The following is a 22,062-nucleotide window of genomic DNA, read 5'->3' on the forward strand; positions in this document are numbered from 1 at the left end:
CTCTTGTCTCTGTTGTACCATTTTCTTACCCAGTGAATGGTCAATATTATTATGATGAATGTTAGGCCGATGTACATTGCGATGTGGTGATGCTTGATCGTCTCAAGTCTATGTGGTAGTCTGAGTCTTCGGTTTGGTACAAGATCCCGTTGAAGATCCAGTAGTTCGGTATAACCAAATTTATTTTTTTATGTAATATTTTGTCTTTTGGAGTTGCGTATAATGCATCCTGCTTTTGCGTGTTTCGTAACCAGATATCTGATGTTCCATCGGTGCAAACAGCTGAGAGTTTTATTGGCGTCCTTGACGCATAACAGTGGTTATTGAAACGTGATTTGGTTGTTTCCTTTTCCTCAGCTGGCGGTCTTCAACTGCTTTGTTTTCTTCTTCCACTTCATCTTCTTCAATTGGATGTTTGTCAGTGGGTTCTTCTTCATTAAATAGTGGAGCAACATGTTGAATCTCACGTTTAAAGATCCCTTTGGTCGTTTTAACTTCAACCACTCGTACAAAGTTGTCCTTCCCGTAGAAGACTCGAACAATTCTTCCCATGGGCCATTGTAATACCGGAACATTGTCTTCCTTTATTATTACTAAAGTGCCTTCCTTTATGTTTGCTGAGGATCTTCTCCATTTTGACGTTGCTGCAACTGTTGTAAATACTCCTGCGACCATTGTTTCCAGAATGCATGTTTCAGTTTTGAAACGGCCTGCCATCGATTGCCTAACGTTTTTGGTTGCTGCGATGGTTCACAATCAGCTTGTGCAGTTAGCGGCTCTCAATTAGGAAGTGTCAGGCGTTAGTGCTGTAACGTCATTTGGGTCATCGGACAGTGGTGTTAATGGTCGAGAGTTCAATATGGCCTCTATTTCGACTATAACTGTTTCCAGTTCTTCATAAGTAAGATCGGCTGTCGTCACATTTTTCAGTAATAAATGTTTTGCCGATTTTACTGCAGCTTCCCATAATCCTCCGAAGTGTGGTGCACGAGGTGGAATGAATTTAAATTGAACTCCCTTGTTGTTACACTCCTGGAGAATTTGGGTTTCGCATTATCGGAGAATATAGCCTCCTGTAATTCCTGCAACTTGTTTTTGCTCCCACAAAATTTGTTGCGTTGTCGCAGTGAAGAACTTGGCATTTCCTCGCCGAGCAATGAAACGACGAAGTGCTGCCAAGAATGCCTCTGTTGTGAGATCGCTAACCAGCTCGAGATGCACCGCTTTAGTCGCGAAACAGCAGAATATGGCAATGTAAGCTGTGCTAGGCTTCTTTCCTCTCACTTTGTAGTGGATTTTAAATGGTCCACAATAATCGACGCCAGAGTTGAAAAATGGTCGAGCTTGCGTTACTCTAAGTGGTGGCAGATTTCCCATGATCTGCTCCATTAATTTTGGCTTAGCTTTAGTGCACTTGACACAGGCTTTACCGTGCTCCTAGCCATAGTTTTTCCTTTAAGAATCCAGAATTGCTGCCTTGATGTAGTCAATAGAGCCTGAGGTCCGCAATGCATGTTGTCCTTGTGTATTTGCACAAGAATCATCTTCACAACAGGGTCGTTGTATGGCAGAAGTATCGGATGTTTGGAGTCGAATGATATATTTGCCGCCTCCAGTCGACCTCCTACACGCAAAATTCCATTCTGATCTAAGAATGGTGATAGTGAGTTGATTGAACTGCCCTTTAGTGTCTCCCTTTGCCTCTTGAGATGTTTGATGTCATCTTTGAAGTCGATATTTTGAATGTTGCGGAAAACAATTTTTCGGGCTTCCATTATTTCTTCAAACTCAATGGTGTGGCTTATGTATTTCTTCTTACGTCGGAAGCGCATCATGTAAGCTATTACTCTGAGTAGCTTGTTAAACGAATTATTATGCTGTATTGTGTATATTATGTCCTCCTCTTTTGTGATAGTCATCACGGATGGTTGACTAACCTTTGGCGGATTCATAATTATTAATTCCTCGTTGGTAGCAATAAAAGGAGCCGGCCATGTGGATGATGAACCATGTAGGAACATAGGGCCGTAGAACCACATGGCATGTTCCGCGAATTTTGAAGCCGTCATTCCTCTGGAGAGGACATCTGCTGCATTGTGTTCTGATGCAACATGTCTCCACTGTTTTGGTATGGATAGCTCATGTATTGTTGCAACTCTAGTGGCAACGAATTTATCTCGAATGGATGATGAGCAATTAATCCATGACAGTACAATCCGTGAATCAGACCAGTAATATGTGGATGCATTTTTCATGGCCAAGTCTTCCTTTATTTTGGAAGTCAACTGTGCTCCTAATACAGCAGCCTTAAGTTCCAGACGTGGTAGAGTTATTGTATTAATTGGTGCTAAGTGAGATTTTGCACATAATAACTGGATCGTTCTTCGCTTGTCCTTATATGTTGCTCGGATGTATACAGCAGCTCCATATGCTTTCTCCGAGGCATCAACAAATGTGTGGATTTCTGCCGTCACAGGTGTTTTTCCTGAGTATATGTGACGTGGTACTTTTATGGTGTTCAGAACCTTTAGCTCCTCCCTGTAGCGTTTCCATTCCTCCTGAAGATGAGCCGGCAGATCGTCTTTGTACCCATAACCCTCCTTTGTGAGGTGTTGCATGAAAATTTTGCTTTCATTACAACTGGGGAAAATAAACCAAGAGGATCAAATATCCTAAAGATTTCAGACACAACATCTCGTCTTGATATGTTGGCCTTTGTTGCTATCTCCGTTTTCCCACAAAGGTGATCTGTCGTTGGTGTCCAGGTGATTCCGAGGGTCTTAATCGTGTAGTCCTCATATGAAGTCTCCTCCAGTTGTACATTTGAAGTGATGTCTTCCCTCGGAACTCCTTGTAGAACTTGGTAATTGTTAGTACACCATTTTCTTAACTTGAATCCAGATTTTTGCAGAAGTTTGTTAAGCTGTTGTTGCCTCTGTAGAGCTTCTGGTATAGTTTCGGCTCCGGTTAAGCAATCGTCTACATAGAAGTCGTTTTCCAATGCGGCAGCACCATTAGGGTATTCCTTTCTGCCTTTTTGTGCTATGTGCTGCAAGCATTTTGTGGCTAAATATGGTGCAGCTTTTGTTCCATAGGTAACCGTTTTTAATCTGTAGTACCGCAAATCCTCAGATGGATCATTGCGCCAAACAATTGTTTGGAAATATTGGTCCTCGGGTTTTATCCAGATTTGACGGTACATTTTCTCTATGTCCGCCGTGAAAACATATTTGTGAGTCCTAAATCGCAGCAAAATTGAAAATATAGAGTTTTGCACCGTAGGTCCTTTTGTGCAGTAAGTCGTTGAGCGATTTTCCTGATGACGTAACTGCAGATGCATCGAAAACCACTCTTAATTTGGTTGTTGCACTTTTCAGGTTTGAGCACACAGTGATGTGGTATGAAGTACCGTGCTTTTGTTATTTCATTTGTGTGCATCTCCTTCATATGCCCAAGAGCTTCATATTCTTTCATGAAATCCACATAACTTGCCTTAGTTTGTGGATCTCGCAATAGCAGTTTTTCCAAAGAAAGGAATCGTCGTGTCGCAAGATCACGACTCTCCCCAGGGCTGAAGCATTATCCATGAATGGGAGACTAACAATCGGTTTCTTATCAATTGCAGTCTGAATGTTCTGGAGAAAGTGCATTTCACATTGTTTCTCCAGTGGTGATAGACATAGTGTATCGGTTGAGAATGAATCCAGTTCCCAAAATTTCGTAATTTGTTGGTCTACCTTATCTTCTTCGGTTAGAGCTGCACAAGTAGTTGATCTTGATGAATTATGTTTTAATTTTCCAGCCACAATCCATCCTAGTTTGGTTTTCTGTAATCTTGGCAGTCCTTTACCCAACGATAAATGCTTGTCCTGCATTATATCGTAGTAGTGTTCTGCTCCTAAGAGTAGATCAATCTTTCCTGCTTTGTCAAAGTTAGGATCTGCTAATTCAATATGCTTTGGAAGTTTCCAACGAGCAATATCAATTGACTGTCCTGGTTGATCTGCAACAATGTGAGGCAATACAATAGCCTCCAATCGAGAGTTGAAATTATTATGCTGTGATTTGAGCATAACATTAACACGTGCCTTCGATGTTTGTGTTCGTCCACCAATTCCATTTATTTGTAGCTCTGATTTTTTAACGTTGAGAGCTAATATATTTAATGCTCTTTCAGAGATTACATTGACTTGAGAACCTGAGTCAAGTAAGGCTCTGAATTCGGCCATTGTCCATTATTGCCTTCAATAATAACTCGAGCAGTGGCTAAAAGTACATAATTGGTTTGTACTCCACTTGCTGATGCTGCTGTTTTGGAGTCAGGCTTCGATTCCAAATGTAGAAGAGTGTTATGCCTTTTATCGCATTTAAAACAATTTTTCTTCTGACATTCCTTTGCTGAATGATCGCGTTTGAAACATTTTACGCATAACTTGTTCCTTTGAACCCAATTCAATCGTTCAGCTGTTGTTTTCTTCAAAAATTCGTTGCACTTATACATAATGTGATTGGTTTTGTTACAGAAATAGCATGTATACTCTGTACCAATCTGAGCGCATGTGCCTTTTTTGGTGTGATTTATCTTATCACTGCCGGTAGCCTCCAATGTAAGGAACCGATGTTCCAAGAAGGTCAAAAACTGATCCAGTTTCTGCAGCTTCTTTGAGTCTACAACTGATTGTTCATATAACATATGAGTTTGACGATCCAATTTCCTTGTCAAACTACATAACAGTATTGGATCCCAGTTTTCAGTTTGAATTCAATGTTATTTAGTGCAGATAATGTTTCTTTGATATTATCATGCATTGCCTTTATAGACTTGCCATCATTTGTTATTGATGGTTGGTCTAATATTTTTGTATTAATGCGTTACTTAGCACTCTTTTGTTGCTAAAACGCTCTTGTATCATATTCCATGCTGTTTCATAATTTCCTTCGGTTAAGGATAGATGGCGTATTAAACGCTCAGCATCTCCAATGATGCTAGTTTTTAAGTACCACATCTTTTGAATGATGGGTAATGATGCTTCATGAATCATTTTCTTGAAGATGTCATGAAATTGTTGCCATTTTAAATAATCCCCATCAAATTTGGGAATTTCAACCTTCGGCAACGGCAATGAGGCATGCATTTGGGGTATGTTAGCAGGACGAGAGATACTTTCGTCACATGTCATAGTTTGGACTCCTATGACGGCGTCTTCAGCTGATAAATATCTCCGGTCGCTATATCCAAGTTTTGCAGGATCCTCAAATTTTTATAAATTTCTATGTGGATCGTTGTTATCTTATTCCAATACTGATTTATGATTGGCATAAATCCTTGACGAGTTTCATTCGTCATTTTGTTCATGATGCGTTCCAAGCTATCCAGCAGAACCCTTTGTTCACGAATCATTGGCTCCAGTTCTGATTCTTCTTCACTGGAAGTAACCGATCCAGTATCCATTTGTATTGTGGATAATTGTTTATTAAATTCTCCTTTGTAGGATACAACCAAATCTCTTATTTGATTGAAGTAGTCATTTTTAAAGTAATTGTGCTCAATTTTAGCACCTTCTGTTTTACTTTTATATTTAAATCCTCTTTAGAAAATGTTTCCCACAGCTTAACTAACTTCTCAATGCGTTTTTGGAAGTAGTCATGCTGTAGTTTTCGCTCAGGCGAGTCCTTTTGTAATTCCTTATTACGTTTTGGATCTCTTCGCCTGTTATTAATTGCCTGTCCAGCAATGCGCTGATATTCGATGATGCCATTTTTATTTAAAGTAATACCTGACCCGTTGGAGGTATTTGTTTTGTCGCTTTGACAGGTTGTGCCTCTACTCACAACCAAATAGGCGGTCAAGGTATACTTTTAAATATTACGGCTATGGAGCTTGAATTTCTCCTTCTTTGTTTCTGCCAAGTTGACTATCCAGTGATGTCCAAGATCGCCAAGTTGATCAGTTGTTGGTTTTAAATTGGTCGCCCAGTTGACCAATTATATGTGTAGGATTCTCCAAATTAATCCTGTGTCCAGAAGTCGGGGGTCACCAAATGTAAGATGTGTTAGCTGAAAAGTTTAATTTTGTCTGCCACCGGTTCTTGATACCAGTAACAATTTCGTTGCCGCAATCTGTACTTGAAACAAATTGAGCTCGGAGAAGTGAATACCACGAATGTTCGTTGAGTACTAATTTTATTGTGGAATATGCAGGGTTTATATATACAATATCTTAAGAACTAATGTTTGTTTAGGTCAAAATCTTATCTGTTTATAGTTTACAATGGGTAGCCTGATAATCAATAGTTATCTCATAGTTTAATAGTCTGAACAGTTGTAAAATAGGATAACCTTATCTTATATCGCTTAAGTTTATGACGCATGCAGGTCAAATCATCCGTGCTGACAGATGGTGTGAAGTCGTAAGTGCGCAGCGGTGCCTGTTTGTATAGGACTATCTGTTATCTATCTGCAGCGCACGATTTTCTGCTTGTCTCGAAATCGTACAGTTTCATTAATATCTTAAATTGAGTGTTAAAGAATCTCTCTCTGATTGAAATATTTTCTTCATGGCCTCACCAACGTCTTTTGCATTTTTAGACTTTATTGCTTCCCCATCCAAATTTTGAGAATGTGTCTATCACTGTTAGCATGTACCGATACCCATTGTTTGAGTGTGCATACTTCCACATTTCAACCAAGACAGCTTGCCATAATTCGTTTATTCTTTTGTTATGACTCTACGTCTAACAAACCGCATACATGAAGGAGCATGTATTTCATTAATTATTACCCGTCTAGACATATTATTACTTTCGAATATGAGGGCGTACAATTTTATCAAGAATATCTGATGTAGTTTTCTCAGTCTTAATTATTCGCTGATCACCTGTAGACAATTCATCGGATAATAATCTCTCATTCCTTTCTTGATGACTTGAAATCATTGATGTTAGAAAATTTCTCAGATCGTTTACAACTTGGTCCACATATTCTTTTATCGCCAAGTCGGCATTCTCAATTGGTAAGCGACCATTTTTAAACGTCTTCCTTGTATATTGTAACTTCCATCATTATCAATGTAGAGTCCTGGTATTTTCTCAAGTCGTTTTAAATGAATAGAGATCTGCTTATCATTTACATAACGTCCAAACTTGTCAACAGACATGATGATTATAAGCTTATCCAATATTAACAATCAATTATATACGAATTTAGTGTATAATTTGAGCCTATCTCAATTCTTCAATTATTGACGTAATTTCATTAGTGTGATTCGTATTTCCAGCTGCTTGAGAGGCAATTAAGAGTTGTAATCGTTCAACCAACTCATTTGGATCGTCCCAATATACATAATTTGGTTTTTCGTCGCGAGTGACATGAATCCAGAAACAATTGGTTTTAAGATTTTAGGTGTAGACTCAGCAGTGGGTTATTTTGTTAAGAGTTTAATAATTTTTGTATATTTCTTTGCCCTTGTTACCCTGATATGTCCATCGGAATTAAAATTTCTCCGGTTCATATTAGTTATCAATAAAATTTCATTATATATTTCTAGATCATTTGAATTATAATTTTGAGGTAGGCGGTGGAATATTAATGAACATAATCCACTAGTAAGAAAGATGCCAGTTTTGATCATCATCCAATTCAATTTTTTGTGAGTCACATTAATGTGTGAATTCCCCAACATTAATTGACCACTTGTATTTTTGTATGGGCCATATGTCTTATCCAAAAGATCTTCCCGTGCCAGTTCACTGATATTCAAATTTTTGAGTTGTCTTCATGTTGGTTTGATTGACTCGTTATCGAAGGCGTTGAATGTATAGATGTTTCATTTGGTAATACGTTCGATGAATGAGAGGGCTCTTGACTCGTTAACGGAAATGATGAATGGGGTCAGTCTTGAACTGGTAATGGAAGCGAAGTGTGGGGATATTTGTTTCATAAACTTAGTTGATGAATAAGGTAAGCCTTCAAACGATGTGTCTTCTATAGCTGGTTGAGAATAGAATTGATCATCATCATCATCCTGAGCATTAACACTATCCATTCCCCAATCCAATGTCTTCTCAATATCATATTTAGGTTTTGAGTATTGACTCTTAGCGCTGTGAAATGTGAGTTTCCTTTTCTTGTTAGGTGGTGTGTTTCTCTCTCGGTCGATTGGAGTGTAGGTTTGCATAATTTTTTCCAGTCTCAACATTAATATTATTAGAGCATTTCGGCTTTTAGTTAATTGAGTTAAAACTTTTGATTCATTTTCTTTCAAATTTATCTCATTCAACTGTTAGTGGATTAGTGATTCTTTCAGTCTTGTGGTCATTAGTGTACTGTGATCTATTTTACGAAACATCATCATATATAATCAATAAACAGATACATTATCATGTTTGATGAAGAGAGCTGGTTGTACAGATCAGCTATCTGACTGTTAAACAGATCAGCTAGCCGTTCTTTTAAACAGACCTGGTTGTATCGACCAGGTAGCTGTTCTTTTAAACAGACCTGGTTGTACAGATCAGGTATCCGGTTCTGATAACGGACCTGTTTCTGTTAACAGACCTGTTTCAATTTCCCATACTCCATTTAAAATGATGAAATGAAATTTCAAATACATTTATTCACGCAATGTAAAAGGTGAAAAGTGCTAAAAACGAAAGCTGAAAATTCCCAATTTCCCAATCCCTAATGAAAATTTAGAATTTAAATTTCAATAACATTTATTTGAAATAAGTATCTAAAGTAATAAAGCTGGAAAAGAAAGCTGAAAATTCCAAATTTACTATTCCCCATTTAAAAAATTTTTAAAATTAATTTTTAATAGAATTTATTGTTTTGTTTGTTTTTATTCAATTACATTTTCAAATGGAAAAATATATTTCCATCATCCAGTTTTGTTAGAGTTAGAGTTACTGTATTGAATTTCTTAATGTGCTTATCACTAACTACATCATACCGTGCCGGGAGGTAAATAAAATGCTTTTCCAATGTTAATTTTGTGGAATAAGCATTAAATTTACTAGGAACCCTAGACGCTCCATAGATTCTGTATTCTTTTATTCCTTGGTAGAGCGTGGAAAGGGAACTTCTTCTTTCCGTTTTTCTATTCAAATAATTCTCCGTTGTTTGAATGTCGATGTCATCGGAGAGGAATTGGAGGTCGTTAGCATGAGGAGTAATAAGAGGAAGATTAACTTCGGTGAAGTCAATCTCCTCTCCCTTGGTCACCTCCTTTGATGGGTTCATCCTAGATATTTTATGTGTGTTAGGTGTGTACCGCTGGTACTATTCTCACTGCTGCTCCCGCTGTTCGGTGTTGGTCGTTGGGCGAATGCGTGCTCCTGTTGGTGATGTGTTACTGCTACTGCTGGTGTTGTTAGTGAGTGCTAATGACTGAATGATATTTTCCTTCGAATGGCTGGCTGATTTTATACTTGTCACTTTCCCCTTCCACTGTTGTTTTCAAGGGTTTTCATTAACTAAGAACGTTTAATTGGTTGACTTTCTACCTGTTGCTACCTGTTGGACTTCTCAAGTGCTAGAGAAGGACAAGCAACCCACTGATAAGAATCTGACCCTCTCTTGTAATATGCTACCCAATGCGTTCCATTCGATATTGAGTCTGCTAAATTTATTATTCCACACTCGAAATGATGTGGAAATTTGGGTAATTGATCCTTCATATAAACACCTCGAAAATGAGGAATCTTTCTAAAGGCAAACTTCATTATATCAAAAGTTTGATAATGCTCTCTTGGGTAGCTTACCTATTAGTTTTTTCAGCGCGTTTTTGTCTTTGATTATTTTTAGCAAATGATATACCATAACCATTTTTGTATGGTTGTAAATACAAGCCAGCTCCCAATGCAAACGTTTCCATTTTTAATTATGCCTCTTGTTTTCCTCTAGATGTTGTTTAGCCATCTTTGCAGTGTTAATAGACCTTACTATTGCTGCACTACCTGACGCCAAACTACCCGCAGCGCTCAGAGCTGTTAAAATTGGGACAAGTGGTAAGAACCAACCTATCTTGGATACATTTATAACCCGTGGAATAACCACAGCGCTCAGAGCTGTTAAAATTGGGACAAGTGGTAAGAACCCACCTATCTTGGGTACATTTATAACCCGTGGAATAACAACATTTTTCCTACATCCTATCGAGTTCGGTACTGCTTTACGTGCAACTTTTATTGCACTCAAGATATCAAGCGGTTTATTCTTTTTCAATTCCTTGGTAGCCTTTTTGATTATTGTACTCAATGATGTTTTCACTCTTTTCTTTCTCTCCTGATTTGTTCCCATTCCAAATTTTTCTTCGTCTTCAGCATGTTTGTTACAAAGTATGTTGTTGCTCTCTCTCCAATACTACTGTCTAACGCTTTTACACGATTCCAAGCCTTTTCAATTAAAACTGAGTCAGCTTTATGACGTTCACTCAACTCTTTACTGTTTGAATATGCAATATCATGCTCTCTACACGCTTAATCCAAACCATTAATTCCACGATCACCACGTGTTAATCGTTTCTCTAACCGTGTTCCAGGTCCGCAGTAATTGTATCCGGGTATATGAGCCCCAAAATGTAGACAGTCTATTATATTGTTTACAAGACCACTACCCTATTTGAGTTTTGATTTCGAACTATTTAAATTATAAAAACGTTTGGCCATTTTATAGCAACCTCAGTCAACAAACGTTTCCCATTGAATGAAGTACTTCTCTTACTAACATGCGTTTTTAAGACAAAGAAAAGCATACAAGTACGAAACATTGAGGGTGGTGGACATGGAGAGAATAATCAACAACCTCGACATAGTGTTTTGCTACCCAATACAATTAGAACATTAATTGTTGACCATCAAGTTGTGGAAAACCAATGTGATGCTTAGTCTTATAGAGAGTCCCAATGGTCTCAAATTTGAAAATATTTATGTATTTTCAAAGAGTTTATACCAACCCAAATATGAATATTTGGAAAAACTTATCAAACCAATTCAAGGAATGGGATATTTTACATTCTCCGGAAACGATGCAGTGTTATCACCGCATGAAGCTAAAATAATTCCATTATGATATTCGATGATGTGGCATGTGAAAAGCAGTATAATATCCGAAACTATTTTTGTATTTATGTGTATTTACGTGACAATGCTAATTTTATTATAATGTTTGTAGTGGTCGCTTGGACCGCCAACATTTATTGAATGGGTCTAAAAGTAGGCAAAAGTTTTTGCCAAGTGGAAAAAAAGAAACTCCAGCACCCCGACTATGTATAAACAAGTAGAAAGCTACAGTCGAGTGTACTCGACTGTGAGATACCCGCTACCCATTTTGAATAAAAGCAATATATTTTGCGGTATTATTATCAAAATATACCAAATATACTGCAAAAATACTAAAATATACCATATGGTATATGTGGTGTATCGATATAGTGCCGCATTCACAATATACCATATACGCAAAATATACCAGATTGTCAGCCAAAGCAACTAAGACCCCTAGTAAGTAGGCGTTTTTGCCCATACAAAAGTATTTCTTTAATAACTTCGACCATTTTTATCTGATCACAACCACTACTATGTAATTATAGTATATACCAAAATTCGCAACTCTAGCTTTAAAACTACGCTTGGTTTTCGATTTTTTTGATTTGCGGGGGCGGAAGTAGGCGTGGCAAAAATTTGAAACAAACTTGATCTGCGTGCAAACATAACAAATGCTGTCGAAAAAAAATTATAGCTCTATCTCTTGTAGTCTCTGAGATCTAGGTGTTCATACGGACAGACGGACAGACGGTCAGACACACAGACGGACAGACGGACAGACACACAGACGGACAGACGGACATGGCTAGATCGTCTCGGCTGTTGCCGCTGATCAACAATATATATGCTTTATAGGGTCGGAGATGCCTCCTTCTACCTGTTACATACATTTCCTGTCGGCATAAAGTTATAATACCCTTCTACCCTATGGGTAGCGGGTATAAAAAGTAGATAATGTAATATATTTATTAAATTTATGTTTATATATGTTAAAAAAATACTATTTTTGTTAATTAAATGTTAGATGTATAATAACAGTTTAGTGTTAGTATAAACTGGTAGGATATATGTATTGTTTTAGGAAAAATTAATTAGCGCCATCTGTGTGTGGGGCTTAGCAACATTGCAGAAAGATTTTCGCGATAGATGCATCTTAAGATAGCGAATGGCAAAAGAATGGGAAGATAAGAATACATCAAAGTTTAATGTCCTATTGACAAGTCATCTTTTATTCATTCGTGATGGGTTTCTCGCAAGTCACTTGTTAATTTTGACTTGGCAATTCGCGCAAACTATAGAAAACCAAAATTATTGTGAAATAAAGTGCGTTGATTGCCAAATAAACGACAAAAGTTAAACATTTAAATAAAAAGTGCATAGTGCGGGAAAGTATTTCGTGCAACCCCCATTCCGGCCAGCAGCCAACAGTGCAACAAGGCGGAGAGAAGATTTTGAGTTTATATGGTGCCGTCCAATAAGGCAGGGTAAATATTCTTCACCGCAATTCTCTGATTTTTCTCTAAAAATCAGACGGTACGCAGTGATAAATTTTTCTTTGAATCTTGTTTGTGTAGGCGTTAAGTTAGGCCACCAAACAAATTTCAACCACGCCGCATCGTCACCCGGCAGCAAAAGCTTGCACGAAAGCTTCGGAAGCTTTTGCACGACCGCTTCGAAAGCTACAGCGGATCAGCTGAGCAAGCGAGATCTGCCAGAAATTAGAGGAGCGATTTGCAGCGATACGCGCCGCCGCCACCTTAAAATTCATTGGGAGTGTAGCCCTGAGGGGGCTATCAAGGAGATCGCCAACATTACCACGGATGTTGTATATGTGCTAGTGACCGTGCGACCACCTACAAAAGTGTCTTAGTACCACCCAGAGAGTTGGAGCAGCTGATGTCCGCACCTATAGATGTATTTTCTGTTATTTAATGTATATCTGCGTTATTTATTTTGGGCCTTCTGCCATTTAATTGGAGCGTTTTTAATTCTATTTTGTTCATTTAATGTATTGTTTGCGAACAGATATATGTTGAATGAAAATCTATGTTGTGAATTCACATATGATTACGTGGTATATTATACTATGTAACCGTTTTAAATAAATTTTAAATTTGAATTTATTTTTGGCATAAAAGCTCAGATCACCATGCTAGCATAAAGCTTTTCTCAAGGCTTTAAACTTTTGCTCCACAGCTGAATCAACAACAACAAAACAACACACACACACATATCACCGGCTGTGAAAGATCTTTTGTAGCTGGAGAATGATGTAAGTGAGCCTTTCTTATACATAACTTATTTACATATTGTATGCAAATAGAGCTTAGTTTCGATTGAATCTGTTGAATGCAAAGTTTATAGTCCGAAAGAAGTTTTCTTTTGTTTCGCTGTCAGCTTAATTTCGTTGCACCTGAGAAACCTTAAGTTTCTTAGCGCTGAGTATTTGCGGTGGTCCATTGCCATACTATGATATGAACTCCTAATTAAATAGTTTTATATTTTTAAAAAAAACTATCAGAAAATTAGCGATCCACATATAAAAATTGCAAGATGAAATATTCGCTATTTATTCCTATTATTCATATTTATTCTATTTATTCTATTTATATATTTATTTAGTTTTGAAGTATTTATTAAATAGTTATAATTTAGCTATAATATTTCCACAAATGTATTTCTGTTGTTTTTCGTTCATGTTTTCGTTGATTGATTTATGTATTTTATTTTAATTAAATTGTTTATAATGTTTATTATGTGCCAGTTGCGTTTTTATACCCGCTACCCATAGGGTAGAAGGGTATTATAACTTTGTGCCGACAGGAAATGTACGTAACAAGTAGAAAAAGTCATCTCCGACCCTATAAAGTATATATATTCTTGATCAGCCTCGACAGCCGAGACGATCTAGCCATGTCCGTCTGTCCTTCTGAGTGCCTGCCGTCTGTCCGTATGAACACCTAGATCTCAGAGACTATAAAAGATAGAGCTATTATTTTTTTGACCTCATTTGTAATGTTTGCACGCAGATCAAGTTTGTTTTAAATTTTGGCACGCCCACTTCCGCCACCGCAAATCAAAAAATCGAATAACAAGCGTAATTTTAAAGCTAGAGCTGCGAATTTTGGTATATACTATAATTACTGTAGTAGTTATGATTCCTGAAAATTTGGTTACGATCAGATAATTGTCTGACAATCTGGTACATTGTGGTCTATGGTATATTTTGAATGGTGTGCTGTATCAATATACCATACACACAATTTGGTATATTTTTTGTATATTTTAGTATTTTCGGTATATTTTGAAAATAATACCGTAATATTTTACCCTAATTAAAAATGGGTAGGGTATCTCACAGTCGAGCAAACTCGACTGTAACTTTCTTACTTGTTTAATAATATAGTTAATCCATGGAAGCACATAGGGGAAAGGATAATTTTTTGCCCACACCCATCCGACCAGACAACAGCCATAGCGATCGCGTACGCCTTTCATGGCGCTACATTTACACCAGCTTTCTTCAGATAACCAGCTTCGTTGTACGCTACATGCTTAAACAAGATGATTTGAACATGCGTCATATATATCGAGAACACGTAAAGAGTAACATGGACTATGAATCATTTATGGAAATTTCATGAAAATGCTGGGAGGAGAAATTTGGATTTCTACTAATCTCTAAAGATGATGATATGAAATATGGCCGATACAGAAAAGGTTTTGATCAATTCATTATACTTTAAAAATATGGATATATGATGATGGTGATGATGATTAAACAACAGTCCAAACTCAGACTCCAAAATGTCTACATCACTAACATTTGCATTAAATGGAAACACATCAGTTATAACCGAAAATTTTTGCCACAAATTGAATTAAATCGAAATTATGAATGTGCTCTCATTTACTTTCACACATACAATTCTATACCAATCGTCGATAGAGGGAACAATCTATTTCATATTAGAAATAAATATATAGAAATACCTGTTGGATCATATGAACTCGAAGAGATTGCAACATATATTATGGATGTCCTAAAGGGGTATGGTTCTTATGATGCGTTAAAAATAGAAACCAACAACAATATGCTGAAAGTTACCACTAAAAACGAAATATTATGTAGTATGTGCATATATTGGGAGAACACTGTAATGAATAAAAACATTTAAACAGCAACACTTTGTTACATAGTATGCGCACATCTCGAGGGAACACTGTTCCAAAATATGAACAGTTAATCAGCGACGCTTTCGTTACAGTTAACTGCAATACTTTGTCGCTTTACATTCCGACTCGAGTGCATGCATATGTATATGCACATAAGACTCTCTCTCTCTCTTGCGAATATGCTTTGTCGCATATTCTTAAAATACATAATATATAATGTAATACATAACTATGCAGCAGCTTCGCTGCCGGCGTCGACGGCTTCACCGCGTGCTTTTACTAATTATGTACCTAGGCTAGATCATGCTTTGATTTTTTCCAATAAATCATTATCAAAGTGAAAACCAAAAGGCACAGACGTGTCCGTGTCTTAATCAAATAATATTCTGACACGTGCCTATTTAAACCAGTTGGTACAGTCAACCCACATGGTGACCAAGACGGTCATCACCACATGGCGACCGTGACAAATTGAAGTTGCAAATCTTCAACAAATCCGACGCTGGGACAGGAAAGAAAACAGGAGGAGGAACAAATTGCAATCCAATCTGGAAATAAAAATCACACGCAGTGAGTAGAGTGTTATGTGTGCGAAGCGGAGCGAGTAGTAAAACGGTTGAGGGCAAGAAAAGCCCAACTGTTAAAACTACTAAGTACAGACTCTTTACCTTGGGATAAATCAGTCAAGGTACACGCAGAGGTTGAACACATTAAAGAACTATTAAACAACCGCAAAGACAACCGCGCACACATACACCTACCATGCGATAAACAATATTGCAAATCAACCCGATAAAACTGTTCCACCTCAAAAGCAAGAATTGCCACAACGAAAGAAGACCTGTCCTGCCGACTGCGAGGGACCATTATATTCAGCGAATTGTTACTACACCTGTGCAGCCAGCACCGGTGCCCTCCAACAAATTTGAAAGCAGCCTGTGCAGCCAGCAACGGCGCCCCTCCAACAACTTTAGAAGCAGCCCGTGCAGACAGCACATCGAAGCATCCAAAACCGACAGCGCTGCCAAGAGCGGAAAATTTTTTTTAATGCACTGCGTTGCATATTTTTTTCTGAATGCACTACGATGCATATTTTTTATAAATATTAAGAAGAATTGTAAAATTGAGCGACATTAAAGTTGCCCGATTAGAGTATTGCCCAAAACCATACACAATTAGGCAGGAAATAATGTAAAATTAAAAAAGCAAATGAATAAAAACAAAATTAAAAATTATATATATATATATACGTCTGAATAATTTCTTTTAAAATGAAATGGAATGGCAAAATATTAACGCCGTATTAATAAAAATAAAAGAAAATTTCGACAAGTCATACAAGTGTCTAGCACAAAATAGAAATATTTCGAAGGAGACAATAAGTAGGCACGCAACAATACTAGTTGCATGTTTTAATCAAGCTCGTTCACTTATACACGAAAATAAAGAAAAGTTAGATTCTAGCCACTGGTCGTATGTATCACGATTCTTTCAGAGACTAAATACAAACTTGAACAGTATTAAATCAAAATATTCGTTAGATATAACTATACCTTACATTTTGAATACTCCAGTGTTAGGTGAAGAAGAAACAAATACAGACTTAGAGACAATAATTGAATCTGAAATCGCGAGCGGTTCAGATAAATATATAAAAAGAAGAAGATATAGGCGATCTTACGATACCAGCAGTAATTACACTAGCCGAACTATCCGATTCGGAATCTGAGTCTATTACTGATATAAACAAGTAAGAAAGCTACAGTCGAGTGTGCTCGACTGTGAGACACCCGCTACCCATTTTGAATAAAAGCAATATATTTTGCGGTATTATTCTCAAAACATACCAATTATACTACAAAAATACTAAAAATATATTTTGGGGTATTATTATAAAAATATACCAAATATACTAAAAATACTAAAAAGAAATATACCAAATGGCATATTTGGTACATCGATATAGTACCGCATTCAAAATATACCATAGACGGCACAATATACCAGATTGTCGGCGAAAGCAAATTAGACCCCTAGTAAGTGGGCGTTTTTGCCCATACAAAAGTATTTCTTTAATAACTTCGACAATTTTTATCTGATCGCAACCAAATTTTCAGGAATCATAAATACTATAGTTATTATTGTATATACCAATTCGCAATTCGCAATTCTAGCTTTACAATTACGCTTGTTATTGATTTTTTATTTACGGGGCGGAAGTGGGCGTGGCAAAATTTGAAATAAACTTGATCTGCGTGCAAACATAACAAATGCTGTCGAAAAAATTATAGCTCTATCTCTTATAGTCTCTGAGATCTAGGTGTTCATACGGACGGACGGACAGACGGACAGACACACAGACGGACAGACGGACATGGCTAGATCGTCTCGGCTGTTGACGCTGATCAAGAATATATATACTTTATAGCGTCGGATATGCCTCCTTCTACCTGTTACATACATTTCCTGCCGGCACAAAGTTATAATACCCTTCTACCCTATGGGTAGCGGGTATAAAAATCTTAATATGGCCATGACACAAGTTGAATTCCTTAAACTAGCCTCCTCACTCATTCCAGAGTTTGACGGAAGGTCTGAAAATCTTCAAAGTTTCCTTGATGCTCTCAGTTTAGTGGATTCACTAAAAGGAACACATGAAACTATTGCAGTCAGTCTAATAAGAACTAGACTCAAAGGCCATGTTCGAAATCTAATAAACAATGAACAAACCATAGTGACCATAGTCGACAAATTAAAAAACGGTATAAAAGGCGAGTTAGCTAAAGCATTATCTGCTAAATTATTCAATCTTCAGCAAAAGCACAAGTCAGCAAGTCAATATATTCATGAAGTTGAACAGTTGACAAGGGCTTTGCAATCAGCGCATATGATTCACGGCGTACCGCAAGAATATGCCGAGGAACTTAGCCTTCAAGTTGCTGTAAAATCAATTATAGCAAACAGCACAATTGACGAAGTTAGATCTGTAATGAAATCACGAAATTTCAATACAATGAGTGAAATTACAACTGTTTTCGTCGATAGTTGCACAGACGCAGTAGGACATCCAAATACGGTCCTATACGCTGCGCAGCAACATAGATATGGATCTAGTCGAGGGTATAACCGCGGAAACTATCGTGGAAATTACCAAAACAATGGAAATAGATACAACAATAATTATAATAATAATGGCAATAACAGAAATAGAGGCCAATATAGAGGAAACTCTAGAGGTAATAATAATAATGTGAGAATTGCACAGAATGCTTCGGGAAACGCACAACAGCCCTTAGGTACACAACAATAAACTGTAAAAGGTTCATTCGATTAATCTTAGTGTAAATATATTCGTACAATTCACAGACGTAGCAACAGACAATAAATTAATATTTTTGATAGATACTGGTGCAGATATTTCTTTGTTAAAAGACAATTCTGACACTTTTAATAATATAAACACTGACAACAAAATTAATATTCAGGGAATCAATCAAGGAGTAATTCAATCTAAAGGACTGGCATCTTTAGAAATACAAACTACTAAACTTCAAAAGATCTACTCATAATAAGACCAGACAATCTAAACTATCCTATATATGTTCCAATAAATTACAGCTCTGGTAACAATACAATAGTACTACCAGCAAGATCCGAAGTCGTCCGCAAAATCGAGTTAGCTTCAAATGAAGATAGCATTTTAATTCCGAACCAAGAAATTCAACCTGGTATATATGCAGCAAACACAGTCGTAACAACTGCAAATGCATTCGTCCGTTTACTAAATACAACTAGTACCGATCAAATGATTAATATAAACAAGTTGAATTATGAACCATTAGCAAATTACGATATATATCCGAAATAAATAACGAAACTAGAACGAACAACGTAATATCAAAATTAACTAAAAATTTCCCTAAACTATTTAATAAACAATTAAAAGAACTTTGTTGTAAATACACAGATATATTTGGACTTGATACCGAACCAATAATAAGCCAAATTCCTTCCAAAGAATGATGACTATCGTATTCTCTGGACTTGAACCATCGCAAGCATTCCTTTATATGGATGATTTGATAGTAATCGGTTGTTCCGAAAACACATGCTCAATAATTTAATTAGCGTTTTTGACATGTGTAGGAAACACAACTTAAAGCTGCATCCTGAAAAATGTTCATTTTTATGCATGAAGTAACATTTTTGGGACATAAATGTACAGATAAAGGAATCTTGCCTGATGACAAAAGTTTGATGTCATATAAAATTATCCAGTGCCACATGACTCTGACAGCGCTAGACGTTTCATTGCATTTTGTAATTACTACAGACGATTCATCAAAAATTTTGCCGATTATTCTAGGCACATAACAAGATTGAATAAAAAGAATGTTCCATTTGAGTGGACTGATGAATGTCAAAATGCATTTGAATATCTTAAAGCTCAATTAATAAAGCCAACTCTGTTCCAATATCCAGATTTTACAAAAGAATTTTGTATAATTACAGATGCTAGTAAGCAAGCCTGTGGGGCAGTACTAACACAAGCCCACAATGGAACTAAACTTCCAGTAGCATACGCATCGAAAACATTTACCAAAGGAGAAAGTAACAAGAGCACGACGGAACAAGAGTTAACAGCTATTCATTGGGCAATCACCAAATTTAGACCCTATATCTACGGAAATCATTTCATAGTAAAACAGACCATAGACCATTAACATTTTTGTTTTCAATGACAAATCCTAGTTCTAAATTAACGCGTATGAGACTTGAATTGGAGGAATATAATTTTACAGTAGAGTACCTAAGAGGCAAAGATAATTTTGTAGCCGATGCATTACCACGGATAACAATAACAGAACTAAAAACATACAAAATAAAATCCTGAAAGTCACTACCAGGTATCAAAGTAGACAAAATCCCTGCGCAGGAAAAGAAAAATAGAATTGCCAAGGCAATCTACTGAAAAAGCTTCTCAGCCCAAAGTATATGAAGTCATTAACAACGACGAAGTACGAAAAATAGTGACCTTGCATGTAAAAAATATGCTATGTTTTTTAAACATGGTAAGAAAATAATTGTAAGATATGATGTTAGCGATTTATATACCAATGGAACTCTTGACTTAGGTCAATTTTTCCAAAGGCTTGAAACGCAAGCCGGTATAAATAAAATCAGCCAACTCAAATTGGTACCGTGGGAAAATATCTTTGAACACGTTTCAATTGATAATTTCAAAAATATGGGCAATAAAATATTAATTTCATTGAGAGTAGCGCTACTCAACCCGGTGACCCAAATAGCAACAATAAAAGAAAAGAAGCTATATTGTCTACATTCCATGATGATCCAATACAAGGAGGTCACACAGGCATCTCAAAAACCTTGGCCAAGGTCAAAAGACATTATTATTGGAAAGGTATTGTTGATGCGAGCGCATTGCTAAGTGAGAGGCACACCTCCGCTCCGCCGACCGAAAAGCACTCAAAGCTTTTCGCTCACTAGCAATGCGCTCAGTGCGTAGAATGCACTCAAGCTCCAGTGCTCTCAGCATCTCTCTCCCACAACTCACCACCGCTGAGCCGCGCTCAGCATAGATCGCCGAAATGCCGTCGGCTTTTTTCTATGGGTCAGTTACAAATCTCGTCTATTGTAAATCGGTACAATAACCCCCAATTTCTGTGCGCAATAATAACCCGCCAAGTCTAAATAAACTAATTATATATAGTGAAAAAACCGCGAGTGTTTTTATTTTCGGGATGCAAAATACTGTTGATGCGAGCGCATTGCTAAGTGAGAGGCACACCTCCGCTCCGCCGACCGAAAAGCACTCAAAGCTTTTCGCTCACTAGCAATGCGCTCAGTGCGTAAGAATGCACTCAAGCTCCAGTGCTCTCAGCTTCTCTCTCCCACAACTCACCACCGCTGAGCCGCGCTCAGCATAGATCAACGAAATGCCGTCGGCATTTCTCTAAAGTTCAGTTCTAATTTTCGTCTCTTTCGCTACGGTATAATTACCCCCAATTGTGCGTTTTCAACAACCCGAAAAGTTTGCAATAAATACATATTTGTTATAAGAAAACCGCGAGTGTTTTAGTTCGGAAAAGGAAAAACTCTTGGAACTTTTCAGCGCCCCCACGAACATTTGGTCCTTCGAGCCGGATCCCATTATCATCGGCATTCCAGCATACTACGCTGATAAGTATCACAAGTTTTTTCCGTTTGTCCTATCACTTCTCCCACGGTCGTCCGCCCCTCAATTTCCGACATATTGTGCAAAAGATTCCAACATCTTTTGCCAAGTTGCTTTCCTTTTTGCTTCGGACGACCTTTTCTGCGTTTATCCTATATACATTCATTTATAATAAAATATTATTATATTTTTGTTCCGCCAATCGCGTACGTATGTATGCATGTGTGTTTATTTTTTGTAAGTGCAAGTGCATATTAGTGAAAAGTGTAAATTATTAAGAGAGCTACTAAAGTGCAAATATTATATATTGTATATTCCATACATATATAAACATACATAATAACTAAAATCCAAGCTGTGTGTACAAGCATTTCGTATTGCTTTTAATTCTTGTCCGTTTTATGTTTTGTATGTCGCGATAATCGCCGACATACATACATACACACATACTTTGTGCACTCTCTCTTGTCCGCAAGCGCTCCGGCTTGCAGCCGCGCTTGCTCTCGCTCTCTCTTCACACACGCACATACCTTTGCACTCTCTCTTGTTCGCAAGCGCACCGGCTTGCAGCAGCACTTGCTCTCTCTCTCCGAATACAAACATACGTGCACTTCGTCTGCTCAAACGTTTGACAGCGCAGTG

General features: G+C 37.2%; 1 protein-coding gene across 1 annotated transcript; it reads right to left on the minus strand.

The window, feature by feature from the left end:
- Positions 1–1,388: 1,388 nt before the first annotated feature.
- Positions 1,389–4,693, minus strand: LOC132797829 (uncharacterized). Its single transcript, XM_060809602.1, has 5 exons — positions 4,546–4,693; positions 3,851–4,003; positions 3,484–3,757; positions 2,688–3,239; positions 1,389–2,640 (listed from the first exon to the last, which is right to left on the minus strand). Exons 1-5 carry the CDS (start codon positions 4,691–4,693, stop codon positions 1,389–1,391), a joined length of 2,379 nt encoding a protein of 792 aa, XP_060665585.1.
- Positions 4,694–22,062: the final 17,369 nt, after the last annotated feature.

Source organism: Drosophila nasuta, unplaced genomic scaffold (genome assembly GCF_023558535.2).
Source record: "Drosophila nasuta strain 15112-1781.00 unplaced genomic scaffold, ASM2355853v1 ctg26_pilon, whole genome shotgun sequence".
In the NCBI taxonomy this organism is placed as follows: Eukaryota; Metazoa; Arthropoda; class Insecta; order Diptera; family Drosophilidae; genus Drosophila; species Drosophila nasuta.

Excerpts from the sequence above, each read along its gene's own strand:
- LOC132797829 (XM_060809602.1), bottom strand. The coding sequence starts at position 4,693 with ATGTTATATGAACAATCAGTTGTAGACTCAAAGAAGCTGCAGAAACTG. Across the intron at positions 4,004-4,545 it reads AGGCACATGCGCTCAGATTG|ATCAACCAGGACAGTCAATT; the intron begins GTACAGAGTATA and ends ACATTGTTGCAG. Across the intron at positions 2,641-2,687 it reads ATATCAAGACGAGATGTTGT|TTGTAATGAAAGCAAAATTT; the intron begins GTCTGAAATCTT and ends TATTTTCCCCAG.